This window comes from Etheostoma cragini, chromosome 11, assembly GCF_013103735.1.
Source record: "Etheostoma cragini isolate CJK2018 chromosome 11, CSU_Ecrag_1.0, whole genome shotgun sequence".
Taxonomy (NCBI): Eukaryota; Metazoa; Chordata; class Actinopteri; order Perciformes; family Percidae; genus Etheostoma; species Etheostoma cragini.
This window is the reverse complement of record NC_048417.1, coordinates 3,727,946-3,745,264: the sequence shown is the minus strand read 5'-3', so window position 1 is coordinate 3,745,264 and position 17,319 is coordinate 3,727,946. Positions and strand designations below refer to the sequence as shown.

The 17,319-nt window shown below is 42.4% G+C and overlaps 1 protein-coding gene across 4 annotated transcripts in view; it reads right to left on the bottom strand.

The window, feature by feature from the left end:
• kdm6a (lysine (K)-specific demethylase 6A) overlaps window positions 1–17,035 on the bottom strand; it is a 51,678-nt gene extending 34,643 nt beyond the window's left edge. For 3 of the 4 annotated variants that reach the window (XM_034885818.1, XM_034885820.1, XM_034885819.1), the window contains exons 1-6: window positions 16,530–17,035; window positions 16,322–16,385; window positions 12,375–12,483; window positions 11,235–11,284; window positions 9,883–9,941; window positions 3,034–3,154 (exon numbers count right to left, since the gene is read on the bottom strand). In XM_034885818.1, the coding sequence (XP_034741709.1) occupies window positions 3,034–3,154; window positions 9,883–9,941; window positions 11,235–11,284; window positions 12,375–12,483; window positions 16,322–16,385; window positions 16,530–16,702 (576 nt within the window). In that variant the 5' untranslated portion in view covers window positions 16,703–17,035. Of the gene's footprint in view, window positions 1–3,033; window positions 3,155–5,007; window positions 5,064–9,882; window positions 9,942–11,234; window positions 11,285–12,374; window positions 12,484–16,321; window positions 16,386–16,529 lie in introns of those variants that run through there. The other variant, XM_034885821.1, reaches the window with a different exon arrangement.
• Between the last annotated feature and the right edge of the window lie 284 nt (window positions 17,036–17,319).

The following is a 17,319-nucleotide window of genomic DNA, read 5'->3' as shown; positions in this document are numbered from 1 at the left end:
TCAAACTGGGTCAGAGGTGCCGATTCAATTTCAAATATTAGATTTTTATATTAAATTATATATATTTAACGCTCTTTGGGGTGATTTTGATGGGTAATTTTGGGGTGTCTTATTCAATTTTATAGCACTGGTCTTTACAAGATGCATCACAGTAAAGTGATCTGGACTGACTGTTCTAGCTGTTCTATTATTTATCTTTACCCACTCAGTCATTCAATCATTTCTGGAGAATATTTATCAAAAATCTCACTGCGTAAATAACATTTTGTTAAACCATCAATAGTCAACCATACAATATTGTCGTAATATAAAAATTTGAGGTGTTTGATAAAGAATAATCACCCAGCCCTATTTGGTGGGAAACTTTTCTTTACTGTCCCGGAGCACAAGCAGATAGCTGAAAGGAACATAGTGACTATTGTGTGGAATAAGGTTGGCGGGGGGAAAAAAGAAGCTACGCTTTTCCGTGTCTATTTTTTCAAGGGGTTGATTGAACGGGCCGGGGGGGTAGCCCACTGCCATGAGGCTAATGTCTGGTTACTCCACATTTTCATTGTTATATTTTGTGATTTCATTCTGAAGCTGCAACGTTCTCTGTCGGGTAAATCACTAAGTTAGTAGTAGGGCGTACAGGGGAGCTGCACATGAAGTAGGTTGGGGTCCCTCTGTAAGTAATTTTAGGGTACAATTGAACCCCAAAAGCAACACCAACAACACCCCCACAGGTCAAGCAATCGGCCCGTTCCAAACAGGCTCATTTTCAGTTGGTTTTACATTTAAGAAGCACTTTGTTGTATTTTAGCAGAGTACAAAATGCGGCAGAACTGAGTTCACTTTTCTATTCATTTATACACAGATAACCTTTATTATTAGACTCACCGTCCATAAAATACAACAACAACAACAAAAAAGATACAGATACACAAGACAGACAACAACTAAATAAGACAGCTATACCAGTATATAGTATGGTATCGCAAAGCACTGAACCTCGGGTCAATCAGATGGAAAATGACAGAGTTACAAGAAGAATTCAAGCGACCGATACATTTATACATCAAATTCGTCAGTAAAGCGGAGAAAGTAAAAACTCCTGCTTGAACAGAATAATTCACTTGCACTACACCACCCAGGTTTCCTGAGTAGAATCCGCAAACAATCATCATAAGTGACCCGCAGCTTGTTGAAGCTTGCCTTTTTGTACTTGACCCACAAGGGGGCAGTGTAAGGGGGGCAGTGTAAAAAGCAGTAAAATGATGTATATCGTAAATAATGTCGTTATCGTGATAGTCAACAAGCTCTTCGCATATTTTCCTAATCTCTTGCATCCGTAGTCAAAAGGTGGTGATTCAATTGTGAATATTAAATAATAATGAGATATTTCTCTAAATCACAAATAGGATAATTCCATTCATCACACAGCTTGGGAGTCGGGACGCAAACCGATGCCCTGCAAGGTTCAACATTGTGCTTTTTATTCTTTAAACCTCCTGTGACAGAATGTCTGCAGTAGGACAAAGCTTTCATCAGATTTCAGTCTTGTCCCTAAAAAGGAACCAGGACTCTCAGACAACAATAGATCCATAGGCTCCGTTCAGAGAGCCCTTCGTTACTGCCTGGGAAGCCAATGGTGCACAGGTGTCGGCAGATAGCAGACGGGTTTAGCTCAGACAGACGGGGTGGATCACATGACTCGCCAGCCTTTGTTAATCTAAGGACTAAGGAGGTCAAGTCTGTTTCAGCAGGAAGGAGGCTCCTCTGACTACGCATCGGGTGCACAATACAGACCGGACTAGATGGAACATGAGTCCACGTTGCAGGCTTCAATGTTAAGGTTATTTTTACTTATCTTACTTATAATATATTGCAAGGAAAATGAGAATAATTACACAAAAATTATGATTCCCTCCAAAATCGTAGAGCCTTTCCAGGGTTTTCCCCTTTTCCCCATTACAAGGTTTTGGTGCAGCACCCGAGACGTTTTGGGAAGCACCAAAGCTAAGTGAAGGCAGATAAAACCCTTTTCTCAGATCTAATGATTGTAGTTGTACTTCTTTAGCTTTACGTTTTATCTTTGAGCTTATTGAGTGAGTATTTATTGATGATCTGCTTTAGCTTTTTCCAACGTTTTAGACACAGCTATTAGTGGCTAATTGTTGGGTGTTTGCAGATAGAGTAGGTCTAGACCCCACTCTTTAATTTACAAAGTGTCTTGAGATAACTCATTATGAATTTATACTATAAATAAAATTGAATTGGATAGATATGGAGAGAATAATGGTCCAAAATGGTGAAGCTGAATGAATGCAACTAAATGCCTTTTCACAGACCTAATGATTGTAGTTGGACTTTGTCAGATTGAAGTTTTATCTTTGAGCTTTTTGAGTTCTGTGTTATGTATGATCTGCTTTAGCTTTTCCAACAATTTAGATACAGATATGGTGATAACGGGCCAAAACCATGTGAAAAAAAGAGACTCAAAACTACCACAAAATGGACACAAACTGACTACTAATGGCGTTTTTGAACTACATGGTACATCCTCGTCTCGCAAAAACTCTACTCCTTTCAGTCTTAGTTGAGGTTCCTGCAATGACGTCCAACTACGCTCGCCTCACGCATGAGGCAGTACTAATTTGCAATGGAAAATGGAGGACGGGGCTGAGTTGAGCAGGTACCATGTAATGGAAAAACCCTGTAAGAGACGCAAAATGATCACAGACCCACAACAAGCCCGAAGAAAACTGAAATTACCCAAAAGACACCACACAGCTACAAAGAGACACAATCCCCGTAAAGAGACACAAAACGTACGGGGAAAATGCATCTTTTTTTTTTTAACTTAACATTTTCTTGAGGAATGATGCCTTAACCCCCCGACAACTACGTGCACTTAAGTCTTTACTAAACCTTGAATCATATCACAATGCCAATATCAGTTAAAATAATCACAATTGGATAATGTTTAGTCATATTGGGCTGCCATATGACTATTATACAAAATTAGATTATTACCAGCCCTTTTAGAATTACCTTTAGGCTTGACTCGTAGTCTGTGTTGGCTTTAAACATGAGTCCCAGTCTTAGGTGAATCTCTTTACTCCTCAAAAAGCCGGGGTCGATGTAAAGCACCTCCTGGAACGCCTTGATTGCCCTGGAAAAAAAGCCACAGAAAGAGGAGGTTTAGTAAAAAATCTGAAATGTGGACAAATATTGACATGGACAAACACTAATGGCGAAACTGGAAATAATCCAACTTCTTAAACCCAGTTCAGAGCCAAGATTCTCAAAACCATTTTACAACGTCGCAGGGAAAAGTTGGAGCAGTCTGAACCGGTCCGCCTAAGCTCAACTCAAACCAGCTGATGGTGTTGCTTCAACTCAGCTGGTCCAGTCTCCAGAGGCTGATTTTAGGACGTAAGAGACGTCTCCTGGTACTACAGCCAATAGGGTAGTCTGCTGGTCCAGTCTCCAGAGGCTGATTTTAGGACGTAAGAGACGTCTCCTGGTACTACAGCCAATAGAGAAGTCTGCTGGTCCAGTCTCCAGAGGCTGATTTTAGGACTTAACAGACACCTTTTGCTACTACAGCCAATACAGAAGTCTGCTGGTCCAGTCTGCAGAGGCTGGTTTTAGAACGTAAGAGACATCTCCTGTTGAGTCGCGTATGCGGCGCTGCAACAAGTAGCCTACAAGATGCTAACGAGAGACTTCTGTAATGTCAATACAGTAAAAATGGACCTACTTAGTGAATTTGGTTCACTGCTGGCTACAAGTTAGCATCAAACACAAGTCTGTCACTTGAATGGCGTTTTGAGCTAACGTTAGCAATCAAACAATCAATTTATCTAAAAGGTTTTTGAAATCGAGTTCCTGCCCTGGCCTCCTCTCCCCTCCAAATACGAGCACCTACAGCACAGTCCAAAACTTTGGAACCACTTTCTCATTCAATGTGTTTCCTTTATTTTTTATAACTATTTACATTGTGGATCACTGAAGGCATCAAAACTATGAATGAACATATGTGGAATTATGCACAAAACAAAACAGTGTGAAATAACAGAAAACATGTCTTATATTCTAGTTTTGTCATCTTGGCCTTCGGGAAACACTGACATTTTCTGGACCAAACAAATAATCCATTAATCCAGAAAGTAATCAGATTAACTGATTAACTGTTTATCAAAAATAATTATTAGTTGCGCCCTAGTCTCACTTAGCTAGACCCTTCTCCAAAGCACGCTGAAGGAGGGTCTGGCTAGTCCACACAGCATACGGGGATGGGAGGAAGACATTCTCTGGTTTAATGCCATTTCCTTAAACCAATCAAAATCGGCATGGGCAGCGCTACACTGCGCACAAGGCCACTGCTAAATAGTTGTGCGCAGATTCGACAGATGGTCTAGCTAGCTGTCTGGATTTACCCTGCTGAGATCTGAGGACCAGGTAACCATAGTCCTCATGAATCCACCAGAGGTTAGAAGGCCAATACAGAAAAAGAGGAAGGAAATGGAAAATACATGCATCTGAGCAGCAGCGGAGCAATCCCAGAGGGATGTCAACTAGTTGCGCCCCTAACGAGCACACTAACCGGAGAAGGGTTTGTTAAACTGCTGGATTTAACATAAATTAGCTACAGCTGACTAAATGTCTAGGTGACAGGTATCATTGTCAGCAAAATCAAGTCACCAGATAATTCTTTCACTTTGTTAAGTAATAGTTAACAAAGTGTGTTTAGTTGCCCGGTGACTTTTTTCCCCGTCTGCTGAAGAAAAGCTTGACGTCGACATTTCAGCAAAAGACCAAATATGTCATTTATTGGTTAAAATACAAAATCCAGTGTCTGCAGAGTTCATCTGGTCCACAAGCTCAAGGCTGACTAGCGCTGGGTCTGGTGTCGTGTTAGCAATAAACTTGTCTCTTAACCATGTTGAAACAAACTGGTCTACAGAGACGAGAGCAGATTAATACAAAAACAAACATGAGTTTCCAATTGAACCCACTCACTGTGTAGCTATGACAACAATGGCAATTGCATGTCAGCATGAAGCGGCAAGGCACTGAGCTCGCCTCTGAAGACACAGAGAGAGAGAGAGAGAGAGAGAGAGAACTCACTGCCCCCATTTCCTCCTCCCCTTCTCCACGTGCCTCCTCCTCATTCATCTAGTCCCTCCCTCTCTCCCTCTCTCCCTCCCTCCCTCTCTTGCCCATGCTCTCGGGCAGAATCCAAAGTGATTGCTTGGAAAGCACAGCTCTTCTACAGAATGGGTTGTGACACACAGCGTAAGGCAGACTCTAGCCAAAAGATAAGCCCAAGAACTACGCTCTCCTTTAGAAAAGGAGATCTGACAGCAGAACCACTGCACATTTTTTCCCAAATAGTTCAAGCAGATAACACAATTAGGCTCCATTATAGGGGCGTTATTTGGTGTACTATGGAGCAAACTTTGGAACAAAATGTTTAATACTATCTAGGGATGTTATTTATTTTTTCTTGACCGACCATCATTAATTGATCATTAACCGTTAACTGACAGACAACTAGGGGTGGGAATCACCAGACGCCTCCCGATATGATATCATTTACGATACAATATTAAAAAATGTTTTAACATATTGCAAAATTCTGCAATACATTGCAATTTAAAACCTTTTTTCCAACTTCTAATTTTTCCCAATTTCAAATTTAAAAGAAATCCCCAAAAGGAAACTTTGTTTAATCTAAAAAGAGGAATTTGTTTTGTGGCAAATGTTTGTTCATCTCAATTCAATTTGTGTTGCTGCAAAATGGGATTGTCAAGCAGACAAACTGACCAAAACATGTTTAATAAAAGATTGATACTTGGCACCGGTGTTTAAATGCAGTATTGCCACTGAAAATATCGCAATACTATGCTGTACTGATTTTTTCTCCCCACCCCTACTGGCAATGGAGTCCTGGTTCATCCATGCAGGACACTCGGATGTACTTTCCACGTTCAGCATCCAACAACTGCAGACTTTAACCAGTCGTGCAGCCACAATGCTCTGTCGTGGACACATGCAGCCACTTTCCTGAAATTGCTTGCACGACTGGTAGATGTCCTTAGCTCTCTGCGGGGCACATGACCAAGCCTGTCTACAGTTTGTCCACTGTATATCTGCCTGGCATACCACGTGTAGGCCGCCGATACGACCCGCCAGTCCACATCGATATAGTGGCAAGTGTCACGTAGCTCTCCGCTGTGAGCGCCGTCCAGCAGAGAGCTATCAATTTAGCAGGAAAAAAGCAACTTGCTCGTACAAAGTTGGCACTAGGACGCTAAGAGGCAGTTAGGAAATAGATTGCGTTGCCTATTTCTTTTACAATGCAAAAAGCAGTTCATGACTTTTATTTGTCAATATGTTTTTAACGGTTTAAAACCAAATTCCCTTGTTCCCCAATGCTATCACTAGTTTGTGCGGACAGGTTGGATAGTTGGGCCAGTGTTTCTCCGGGTGAGCACCACTCCAGCATTTGACAGCTCAGCATTCCTCTGGGCCTCGGCCTCAGGGTGATGTAATCCCTGCTCAAAAAAACAAAAACATGACACCCTCCCTTCCCCCAATGACACATTCCCCAGACCTCAGAGATAGAGACGTACAAGGTTGGCAGGAAAACAACACTGCCAGCTTTTAAAGTCACAGGTGAGGTAAACGGGGCAATTTCGGGCAAAACAGATGAGAAAAGTCACTGCAAACCGGTAGAGGATTCGCATAGAGTGGCTCGGTTCAGAACATATTTAAACTGCTAGCTCGTTACACCTGCCACTGAAAGAGCAGACACCTTTACTGCTGTCTAAAAAATGAGTGGACTGCATCCAATCCCAAGCTGTAAAATAGCGTTCAAGCTACACTTTCCAAAGGTGCAACTGTCAGATCCAATCCATGTGAGGCAAACTCAAAAAACACAAAATGCTCAGTCGTAATCAAATACAATATTCAGCCCTGGTGGGACAATTCAACAAGTCTGCTGGATATTAGTGACGTTACTTTGAGCGTCTGGCTGTCTCGAGGTGGAGGACTGAAATGTTGGCACTGCACTTTTTACGAGCGTGATGTAATGGAAGAAACTGGTGGAGATCCTCGAGCCTCTTGGAGCTATTAGTGGTACGAGAAAAAAAAAGCTGTTGGTGATTCTGTCAGCGGCAGAGATGCTCTGCTACCTTTGGAACAGAGAGAGAAGGGGCTCGTTGCACACCATGTGGTCCCAGATCGGCCTCGACATCTGTACGAGTAACGTTTGGCAGCCCGATCCCCTCGAGAAACGGAGCCACAGTGGGTATAACGGTCCACCTGGGTCTCTTTTGAGGAGGCACAGACACCCAACGATAAAAAATGCTGGCTGGTTTTTGAGAAATCTTTTACGAACTATCTCCATAAACATATTCCCACCACTTGCTTGTTTGATCCGTAGCTAATGGACACATCACCTGGGAGGTTCCTTGCAGCTAAAGAGGAGGAACACAGGTTGTGTGAATTTCTTTTCCTTGCTCACAGAGCCATAAGTACATCTACATAGAAGATGAACTATGAAAAACTTTAATGCTTAACAAACACCAAAGCAAGTAAGCGCTGTGACCTAGGCCTACTCTTCTGAAGTGATTTTGGAGAGGGAAATTACGCTGATTGACTAGCATGACACCATTGTATTCATATAATAATCAATCCAGGCTAAGGTGAATGACAGTGACTGCATGTTGCTTCCTCTAAATTTCAAGTGGAGATGTAATAGAAGTGAGATGTCTCACTCTGTAGCTAAAACAGAGAGCTCAACACACAGGGTGAAAAGAGGAGCTGCAGAAATGTGCAGTACAACAAAAAATATGGTGTCTTAAGAAAATTAAACTACATAAACCTATTCTGATACAACCTCTAATTACAATTATGAACCTGAAATGAGCATAATATGGGCACTTTAAAAATCTTTGTGCTCAATCCGAAATGCTCCCTGCTCGCTGGCGCTCTGCTCACATTCTCTTATTAGATGGACGTTAAAATGAACAGCATGGCTTTAAATCTTGAAGACTTAGCTTACACGAAGAAAATAGACCAAAAGATGTTCTGTTGTATGATCCTACTAAAGCAGAACAATCAGGAGAAGACAGATAACGCTGGGTCAGCAGCTACAGATTGACATACCTTAGAGCCTACATTGGCTAAGGGTTCATTTGAGGACACTTCATCAGTGAAACACTCACCATAAGATCTGCCCTTATCGAACAGGAACAAACACAAAAACAAACACAAACAAATCTCACTGCCGCGTTTTTCCATTTAATTCTCGTGTAGAAATGGATGTCAAAGCGTCTCACTTTTTCCCACAACAACACTCACACGTGGTCTACCACTACCAACTTGTAGTAAAATGTGCGGAATGCTAGCCGCACCAGAGATGGCGTGCGCCAATGTGACGTCAAAATGACGAAGATCTCGCTGGCACGCCAGGATTTAGGGCCAGAGGTTGCGCACAACTTCATTTTTTTTCTTTTTTCCCCCCCAACGGCACACGACCGAGCGGAAACCTGAAGCCTGAGCGAGCTTGAGGGTAACCAGACGCCAGGACTTTCAGAGTGACTGCACGTCTCTCTTGTAAACTTACTGGGTCAGGATGACTTCTTTTATGGTGAATGAACGGCTTCATCCCACCAAGTAGGTTATTGAATCAAATCCAAGCACTGACGTCAACGCTGCTGCAAGTTCTGCCGTTTAACTTTTTCTTCTTCTTGTCCGTGGAAATAGCAAAGCCGGTAACCTTTGCTCATAAGCGCTGAAGACTGCAACGAGACAGTACCAGCAGTCTCATGACCGCACATTTGCGTGCGCCAGCTCAGCTGTGGTTACTGAAAAAATGCCTTAAGAAAGACAGGATAACACTATCTTCACTGACGAGTCATACTGATTACCCAAATATGCTCAACATGTTCTAGAGAACTGGTGGTCATCTGCCGTAAACAGTCTATTTCAAAATGACATCAGGTAGATCCTAGTGCAGCACCGGTGCTATACTGGCACTGGATCTTGGTAACCAGCCCTAATCCTATTGAAGACAACCGGACCGAATAACAACGTAGATTTCGGTGCCACTGAAATGCTTGTGCTCCTCCCTGATGCTCCTAAACGGATGTTAGAGGAAACAGAAGCATCGCTGCATGGGTCGCTAGTTAACACTACACTCAACAGCAGCTAACGTTAGCCAAGCGTTAGCTAGTAGCTAGATTAAACACGGTTAAAATGCTGGCAGCTAAACGGTGTGAAGTGGGACTTCATTTCACTGTAAACTAGAGCCCGGCCGAAGGCTTTATAAGGCCGATACCGATAAATATTTGGTTATTTAAAAATGTGATATTCCGATATGTCGGCCAATGTAAATAAAATGTAAAAAAGAAACTCCAACTCTATTTGTAGTTATTTATGAGTTCTCACTAAAATAAATGACAGTTTGTTTTGCTGTCACAACAGACCAGAGGAACATCAACATATATTAAAGTTCTGATTAACAACGTTAACACTAACACATTTTAACGGTGTCAATGTTTTTAACGCAAGATTAACGTTCTTTTTTGTTTTTTTCCCACATGCCGTCGCAACGACTAGCAACATTAGAAAAACTATAACACCACACCGGATCTAGCTGGACCGGAAACTAACAACAGGCACGCCGCACACACACGCTTGAGCTTGCGAGCCGGCCAAACAGTAGTAACGTTACGTTTTAAAAACATGTATTTGCCAAAACGTCAGAGCATTTCTTGCGGATGGACTAAAGCTAAAGCTGAAAACAATCAACAAGAGCATAATCCAGAATCATAAGAGCTGGCTGACGCCATGCATGCAATACACCGTTTCTTTAAAAACACTTACCAGTGAAATGCGTTGTAATGGAAGTACACCATGCCAAGGCCATATAAAAAGGGAGCATTCTGAAAAAAAAGGTGACAGGAAATTGTTACAAACAGCAGCATTCAATTTCCTCAGCACATTGTAATGATTACTTTTCCACAACTAGCTAAGAAGCTAAGTGTTAGCAGTTATAACCTGGATGGTGTCATGGCAATCTTCATATCCAGTATGACATATCTCTGTACCAATTAAGGGCTATACCCAAAATTATGTATCCATTTATTCATAAGTTCTATAATACTGGAATACTGAATACCAAGTTGTAAACTCAGGCAAGTGCCTCTAAATCAATATGTGGCGGTTAAAGTCGATATAGGGGCAGGCCGCCAAAAATAAATCCAAGTATGGGAAACATTGATCCCGGCGGTGTCCTCCAGAGGACAAGTCATGGCTTCGCGATGTAATCTTTAGGTTTACTGCCCTCAAAAATAGGTAAGTGAGCACTATAGTGGTTATGGCCATGTCAGTGACTAGGTGCCTGTTGCTGGAGCTACTCCGTGTTGCCTGCACTGATTCAGGTCGGGGGGTTTCAATCGAAATTACACGGATATTTAGGACAATCAAGATTAATGTAAAAATGGCCAGAATTCTCCTTAATGACGGTATTGAAACTGATACCGTTACTATTTTTAAGACCCTGCAGTATACCGTATTACCGCCCAACCCTACTCAGCATGCATAACCGTGTCAACACCCATAGCATCGCCATGGTTACAGCCATGAACCGCTTGCGCGACCGACAGGTCCACAGCGTGTACCTCTGAGCATTTCTCCACTGCAACCACTGAGAGGTTGTCAGTGTGTGCCTGGTCTACTCTGAGTGTGGTACGGCCAACGTAACCCGCTAGTCCTCCCTGAATGGGTTTTACATCATATTAAACCAAGTATCTTTGAGGTTGGGACCAACAAAACAAGTTTTAATGCCATGGGACCTTTAACATAGCATTTTAATGGCCTTGTTCCTAATTGAAGCATGGGTTTCATTTTTTTGAAGAGGAGACTTTAAGCAAAAAGCAATGCGTAAAGATGGCTGCAGGCCAGACAGTGCATCACTGGGGAGGATACCATGTGGGGGTTTTTGACCTTGACTACTGACTATTAAATTACATTAGATGAGATTATTTAAGTCTCTGGTTAGATCTAAAACTGGTAGAATATGTATAAAGAGACCGGTCATTTTCCAGGTACTGTATGTTCTGACGGCTCGGACTTCTGACTGTAGTTACACTCACTTCAATGGTCTGTGTTTGAATGTGGACCAAAACAGCGGTTTTAAAAGGTTAGAAAGAGCACTGGATCCCGATCAAACTCACCTTCCAGTAGTCCGACTGTAAACTGAAGTACCTCTGGTATGCAGATAATGCTGAGAAAACGGTGAGATGTGACAATGGACGTGATACAGAAAGAGGGAGAGACATAGAAGGAGATAGACGGTTAGTGACAATGTTAAATGCTCACGATCTTCAAATCAGCTGCACTCTAACACTTCCCTGCAGTTATGTTTTCTAGACAAGCACAAAATGTCTGATCAGAAGGATCCTCTGTCAGCAGCTTTTAGTAGTGTTAAACACAACAATGAGTCTAGGAAATCAAAGCAACAGCGCAAATGACTTTCATCTGGATGCAGTGAAGTGGTCGCTATTTTCTCTGGGGTCCACATCAAAACAATAAAAAAACAAAATAGTAATACAGTGAACCCTCGCTATGTCGCGGTTCACCTTTCACGGTCTAGCTGCTTCACAGATTTTTGCCCAGAAGAAAAAAGAGCGACAACTACCAATTATATGTTCTTCTCTCAAAAAAACACACCTGCACCGCGGGTTTAGAAGAAAAAACACACCTGCACCGCGGGTTTAGAAGAAAAAACACACCTGCACCGCGGGTTTAGAAGAAAAAACACACCTGCACCGCGGGTTTAGAAGAAAAAACACACCTGCACCGCGGGTTTAGAAGAAAAAACACACCTGCACCGCGGGTTTAGAAGAAAAAACACACCTGCACCGCGGGTTTAGAAGAAAAAACACACCTGCACCGGGGGTTTAGAAGAAAAAACACACCTGCACCGCTGGTTTAGAAGAAAAAACACTGATGCTGATCTTCGACATTTGAAGCCTACAATTCATATTGATGATTAGTTATTTGTAAAAAACTTTTCTACAGTACTTTTATTTGTAAACAAATGCTTAGGCCTGTAAAAAGGGTTTTGTTCTTTGGTTTCAATGTATTACGGAGTATTTCATGGTATAATTATTGTAAAAAAAATAAAGGTTACTACTTCACGGATTTCGCCTATCACGGGTTCTACTTGGTACGTAACCACCGTGAAAAACGAGGGTTCACTGTAATCACACATTGTCAATAAAACAAGTGCACTATGGATCAGAAGATAAGCAGTTGATCCTGAGATACAGATTTGGAAGGAAGAGAGGTAGCATTTACACACACAGACTCACCTTTTGGATAGTCCTCCAGCAGAAGGTTGAAGTGGCCCAGTTGACAGAAAATGTCAGGGTCCACTTTCCCCTCTGCTTTTAGGATGAGAGCCTCATAGCAGCGAACAGCCTGAACGAAAAGAAGCAAGAACAATGTAGAGTTAAAAGGGATGCTCCACAGCTGCCATGAAGAACACAGAGGTAGATGGTGTAACGATCCATATTAAATACAAATGTGTAAATTGTGTGACCTTCGGCTGCTCAGGTTTACGAGAGGTGATGGTCAGACACAGACGACTGATATAACACCAAAAGTGGAGCTTTTCCAAGGCTAACAGGGCTGGTTTTGCATAGTACCAGATGAATGTCCGAATAGGGAACTTGTCAGGCAGTAGTTTAACGGTTAATCAAATTACCCTTGCTAGCCCATACTGCACACGCCGTGTGTGTGTGTGTGTGTGTGTGTGTGTGTGTGTGTGTGTGTGTGTGAGTGACTGAGTGAGAGAGAAAGAGTCAAACATTTATGTTGGATGCAATATGGCATAACTTAAGCCTTGTGTTGTGTTCACTTCCGGGACCCGCTCGTGTCCCTCGGGTCAAACTGACCCGTGACTTATTTTGGGTTTTAAAAACCCATTCTGAAATTTTTTTTTTTCAGAATGGGTTTTTAAAACCCAAAATAAGTTAAAGACAAATATTGTCTTTATCGCAATTTCAAACAATTGAAATACCATATATGTTTAGGGAATGCAGTCTCTACTTAAACACAATTAAACATGGAAGCTGGGTTTGTTTTTGGTCATAAGGTTATAATCATGTTAAAAATCCACTATGGAAACAACAGAAGAGTCATATCCAGAATAATGTTCTGAATTGAGTCAGGAACACATGTTTGTCACAGGAAATAAGGAAAGGCTGTTGATTTTCCAGGTAGAAAAAATGTACTTTCACCCTTTTTCTTCTTGTAAAAATTTAAAATGGGTCAATTTGACCTGAATACCACACAAGGGTTAAGGCTGTCCTGCTGCACGGAGGATGGGAACAAACTATCAGGGAAAATAGTAATGGTAGACGTCTAAAAAAACACACACACAACTGCAAATAGACCATAACATTGATCTGTGACGGCACTGCCCTTCCTATTGAGATGCTCTGGGTACGCGATTGCTCGAGGCTGAGTGTCGATCTCGACTGGCATGACGTACGGTCTAACGTCACATAAGTATTATTAATATTATTATTATTATTATAACTTTTCACCATTGCAACTTCTTAATTATGTAAATACTGTATAATAACATTCCTTTACCTATGTAAATACCGTACATATCCACACTCCTTATAATTCTTTATTTATATTTCTACTCTGGAATTTATACTATTTGTGCAACTGCCCTCGGGGATCAATGAAGTATTTCTGATTCTGAGTATCTCGCCATCCAGACCATCTGCAGATTCACTACACTTTCATTCATATGACATCTCACATCCACATGAAAATAATTAGCAGCCCTTTATGCACTTTCTGCCCAGTTTAAAACTCACGGTGCATATCTTCACTCCTGTCGGTCCGTTCTGGAACAAGATTGCATCCAAAATGTCCGCCTTCATTAATGTCACTGTACATGTTTTGATTCTGAATAACCCGTCAGCCTTTCAGATGTCCAAAGCTCAAAAATGTGCTGTGTTTGCTGGACGCCTGCAAGGACCCTGGGACACAGCCTTGACCTCAACCTGCGCATGTGATCTGTCCCTTGTCTTGTGTCTGTCTGTGTGTGTGTGTGTGTGTGTGTGTGTGTGTGTATGTCTGTTTCTGCATGTGTTGTTTTGCCTCCCTCCCTACCAGCTGTCCTCTGTGTGTTTTGGATCTGGGACGCGTTCCACGTCTTAATGTGTTGTTTGTAATTGTTTTGTTCATTTATATAATATATATATATATATATATATATATATATATATATATATATATATATATATCCCTGATAAAGTTGTCAATGCATAATTACTAGAGTACACAGTTCAAGAGTGTGCAAACCCTCTGTCTGACGTGGATTTGAAAAGACGGGATCTGAAAACAAACCCATGCATTAAATGACTATTGCATGTCAACTAGTAGCTTGGTGTAACATTTATAAAACTGCCATGCTGTTTGGGAGTTTCAAAGTCAAACTAAAGTGGTCGTTGACCATGTTATGAGTAGTCTAAGCTGAAAGAATCAAGATCAAATCATGTTGTGATTAACTCATACCACAAGCTCCTCAGAAGGAAAAGCCTCCATGTTTACATTCACTAATATGCCATTGCCTCATACTTCCATGTCATCCAAAAAATAAAACCCATGCATTATTACACACATTTTGAAGGGCTGGCATAAAGCCACAGAGGTCATCAAAGGCCCAACAGAGGCAGAGTGATTCAGCAAACATAATACTCTTATATGTATCCTTCACTATATTGGGTTGGCACTAAAAGTATGCGTTCTAATGTTTAGCTGTGTTGGCTCTGCATCTGTTTAAACAGTACCTCATGCCGAAAAAATACTCTCCCTTCCCCCACATTTTAAAATGGTACAGTCCAGACTGAGAGAGGATGTAAAGGGAACTTTGTATCAGTATGGATTCATACCACCACAGAGTTACCAAATTATTTAACGTGACACATCTTTACACGTGTGGTGTTACCTCAAAGAAAGAACCCACAATGCGATATTACAAGTGTAATGTTACGATGTAGATAGGACTGTCTGTGCTGGCCAGGTATCCGCAAAGTATGAAGCAACTGAAAATTGCAATATCGCAGTGCCATAGCTGAGCCTATTACGAAAGTACACCCTTAAAAACACAATGTAATCAGCCAACATCCATCCAACAAGAAACCCTGGAGACCACATGTTGAAGACACGGATCTAACACAGGCGAGTTAACGGTGGTAACATGGGCTGCGTGAGCAGGGTTGCTATGTATGCACCAAGCACAATGCCGTTAGTTAGCAACTAGCTTCCGCTTTAGAATCGTACATCTTTGTTGCAAACAGTGAACCCCTTCGTCGTTATATGGTTTTGCGAATGTGATTAGCCTAGCCACTGCTGCTAGTTATTTTCTTCCCGTCCCCGCCATCTTGAGTCAAAGTCAAGCAGCCATTATTTTTGCAAACCTAAAAGTATTACAATGTGTTTGTTTCTCCCTCAGTATTGTCAGCTAGCTAGCTAGCTAACTAACTGGTGCCGTAGTAGCGTGTGAAGAGGGGAGAAAACAGTTGGGCAGTTAGCCGCTATGTGCTAACTGTTCCCAGAGTGAGGTGACGCACAACCCACACTGTAGTTGCCGTTATCGAGAATGGGACCGAGGGTTAAGTAGGATACCAATATTTGTCAACTTTGTTCTTTCCTCTCGTTAAGGAAGTGTGCCTGTAATGCTACCCTCTTCTGGGGCTCATTGCCATACTTTTAAAAGTCACATATCACAGTTAACGAGCTGTTGGAATCCCTCTAGTTTAGACGTTACAGCAAACTAACCGTTAAAAGCAGTTGTAACGTTCACGTCAACGTGTTTTCTTCATACATGCACGTAGGACCATTGTGTTGACCTATGCCAGAGACACGTTTCCACCAGGCGATATGCTATATCACGTAGCATGGCACCCAATCTCTCAACAACCCATACAACACAACGGCTTTTAGCAGGGTGGAGATCCATATCGTCCTGCAATTTTACAATTTGGGCCCGCCTGATGCTGATAATCATTAAGTACAGCCGTTTTAATCTGTGCTTTGTGAAAGTGTTGCTTACTACGTGCAGTTATTACGTCCATAACTGGAGTGCTGCGTTCACAGCTAGCCGCTGATTCAGCTTCACAGTTGGGGTAATGTGAGTCTCGTGTATGTCGCGGCGTTGGGAGGTCTGTACCACTTATTTCAGGTGGGATATGCACTAATCAAAGGAGACGGTTGTTCCCATTCTGTGGCATACCTTTAACAGCAAGGCCTTCGTTCTGGCGCCATCTTCTTGAAGCCTGTGAAATCCAAACAGTGAACTGCAAGTAGAGGACAGACAACACACAGGCGGTTCCGTATTACTTGGGGGGGGCAATCATATTTCTTGTTTCAAACTGCGTAAACAAAAATGAATATTGCAGAAAAGAAGCGAGTGAGCGTGTTCACGCAGCGGGTTGTCTAACCTGTCAGTTCCGACCAGGCTCTCTTTTTCTTGTGCTGTTAGCTTCGGAAAGTCCTCTTCGATATCAGTCGCTGTTCCCGACGCCATTTTCTCCTCGTCATTACCAGCAGCAACGCCGAGGCTCCGGGCAGCAGCAGATGCAGCGGCGGTGAGCGACACTCCGCACGATTTCATGGAAAAGAAACGGTAAAATCGACGGGACCGAGTAACTCCGGTACAATGCAATAACAATGAAAAGTGTTGCACACCTATCCAGGACTAAAACGGGGCGTCGCGTAATTCTTGCCAAATCCTCAAGGAAATGATCCCTTCAAGTTACCTTCCACACTCCTCATTGTACATCAAAACACAGCGTGTATCCCAGTGCCAATGTATGCATGAAGTTGATGTGATGTTGGGCTTTTAGGAGTGAGGGTTACTTGGTAATATCGCAAACTTCCCTTAACCATCGGCTCAAAGTTGTTGTAATTGTGTCACATAGGCAAACGCACGCCGCCACCGTCGGCACGCCCTCTGTCCACCCTGACCAATCAGTGGCCGGGGTGTGCGGTCACGTGGCTTTCTCCAAGTAGATGTGTTGCAAACACGCGGACGAACACGCGCACGCACACATCAAGTGGGCCTAAAAGACCCGCCTTAAAGGGCCTACGATTGGTTCATCACGCTATATTATGATTACGTAACTGTGTTCTAAAGCAAGCTATTGGTCGAAATTGATGTCATGTTTGACAATGGGGGGTGGCTGTCAAGGATGTGTGTGGTGGCTAGACACAGACAGACAGACAGACGCA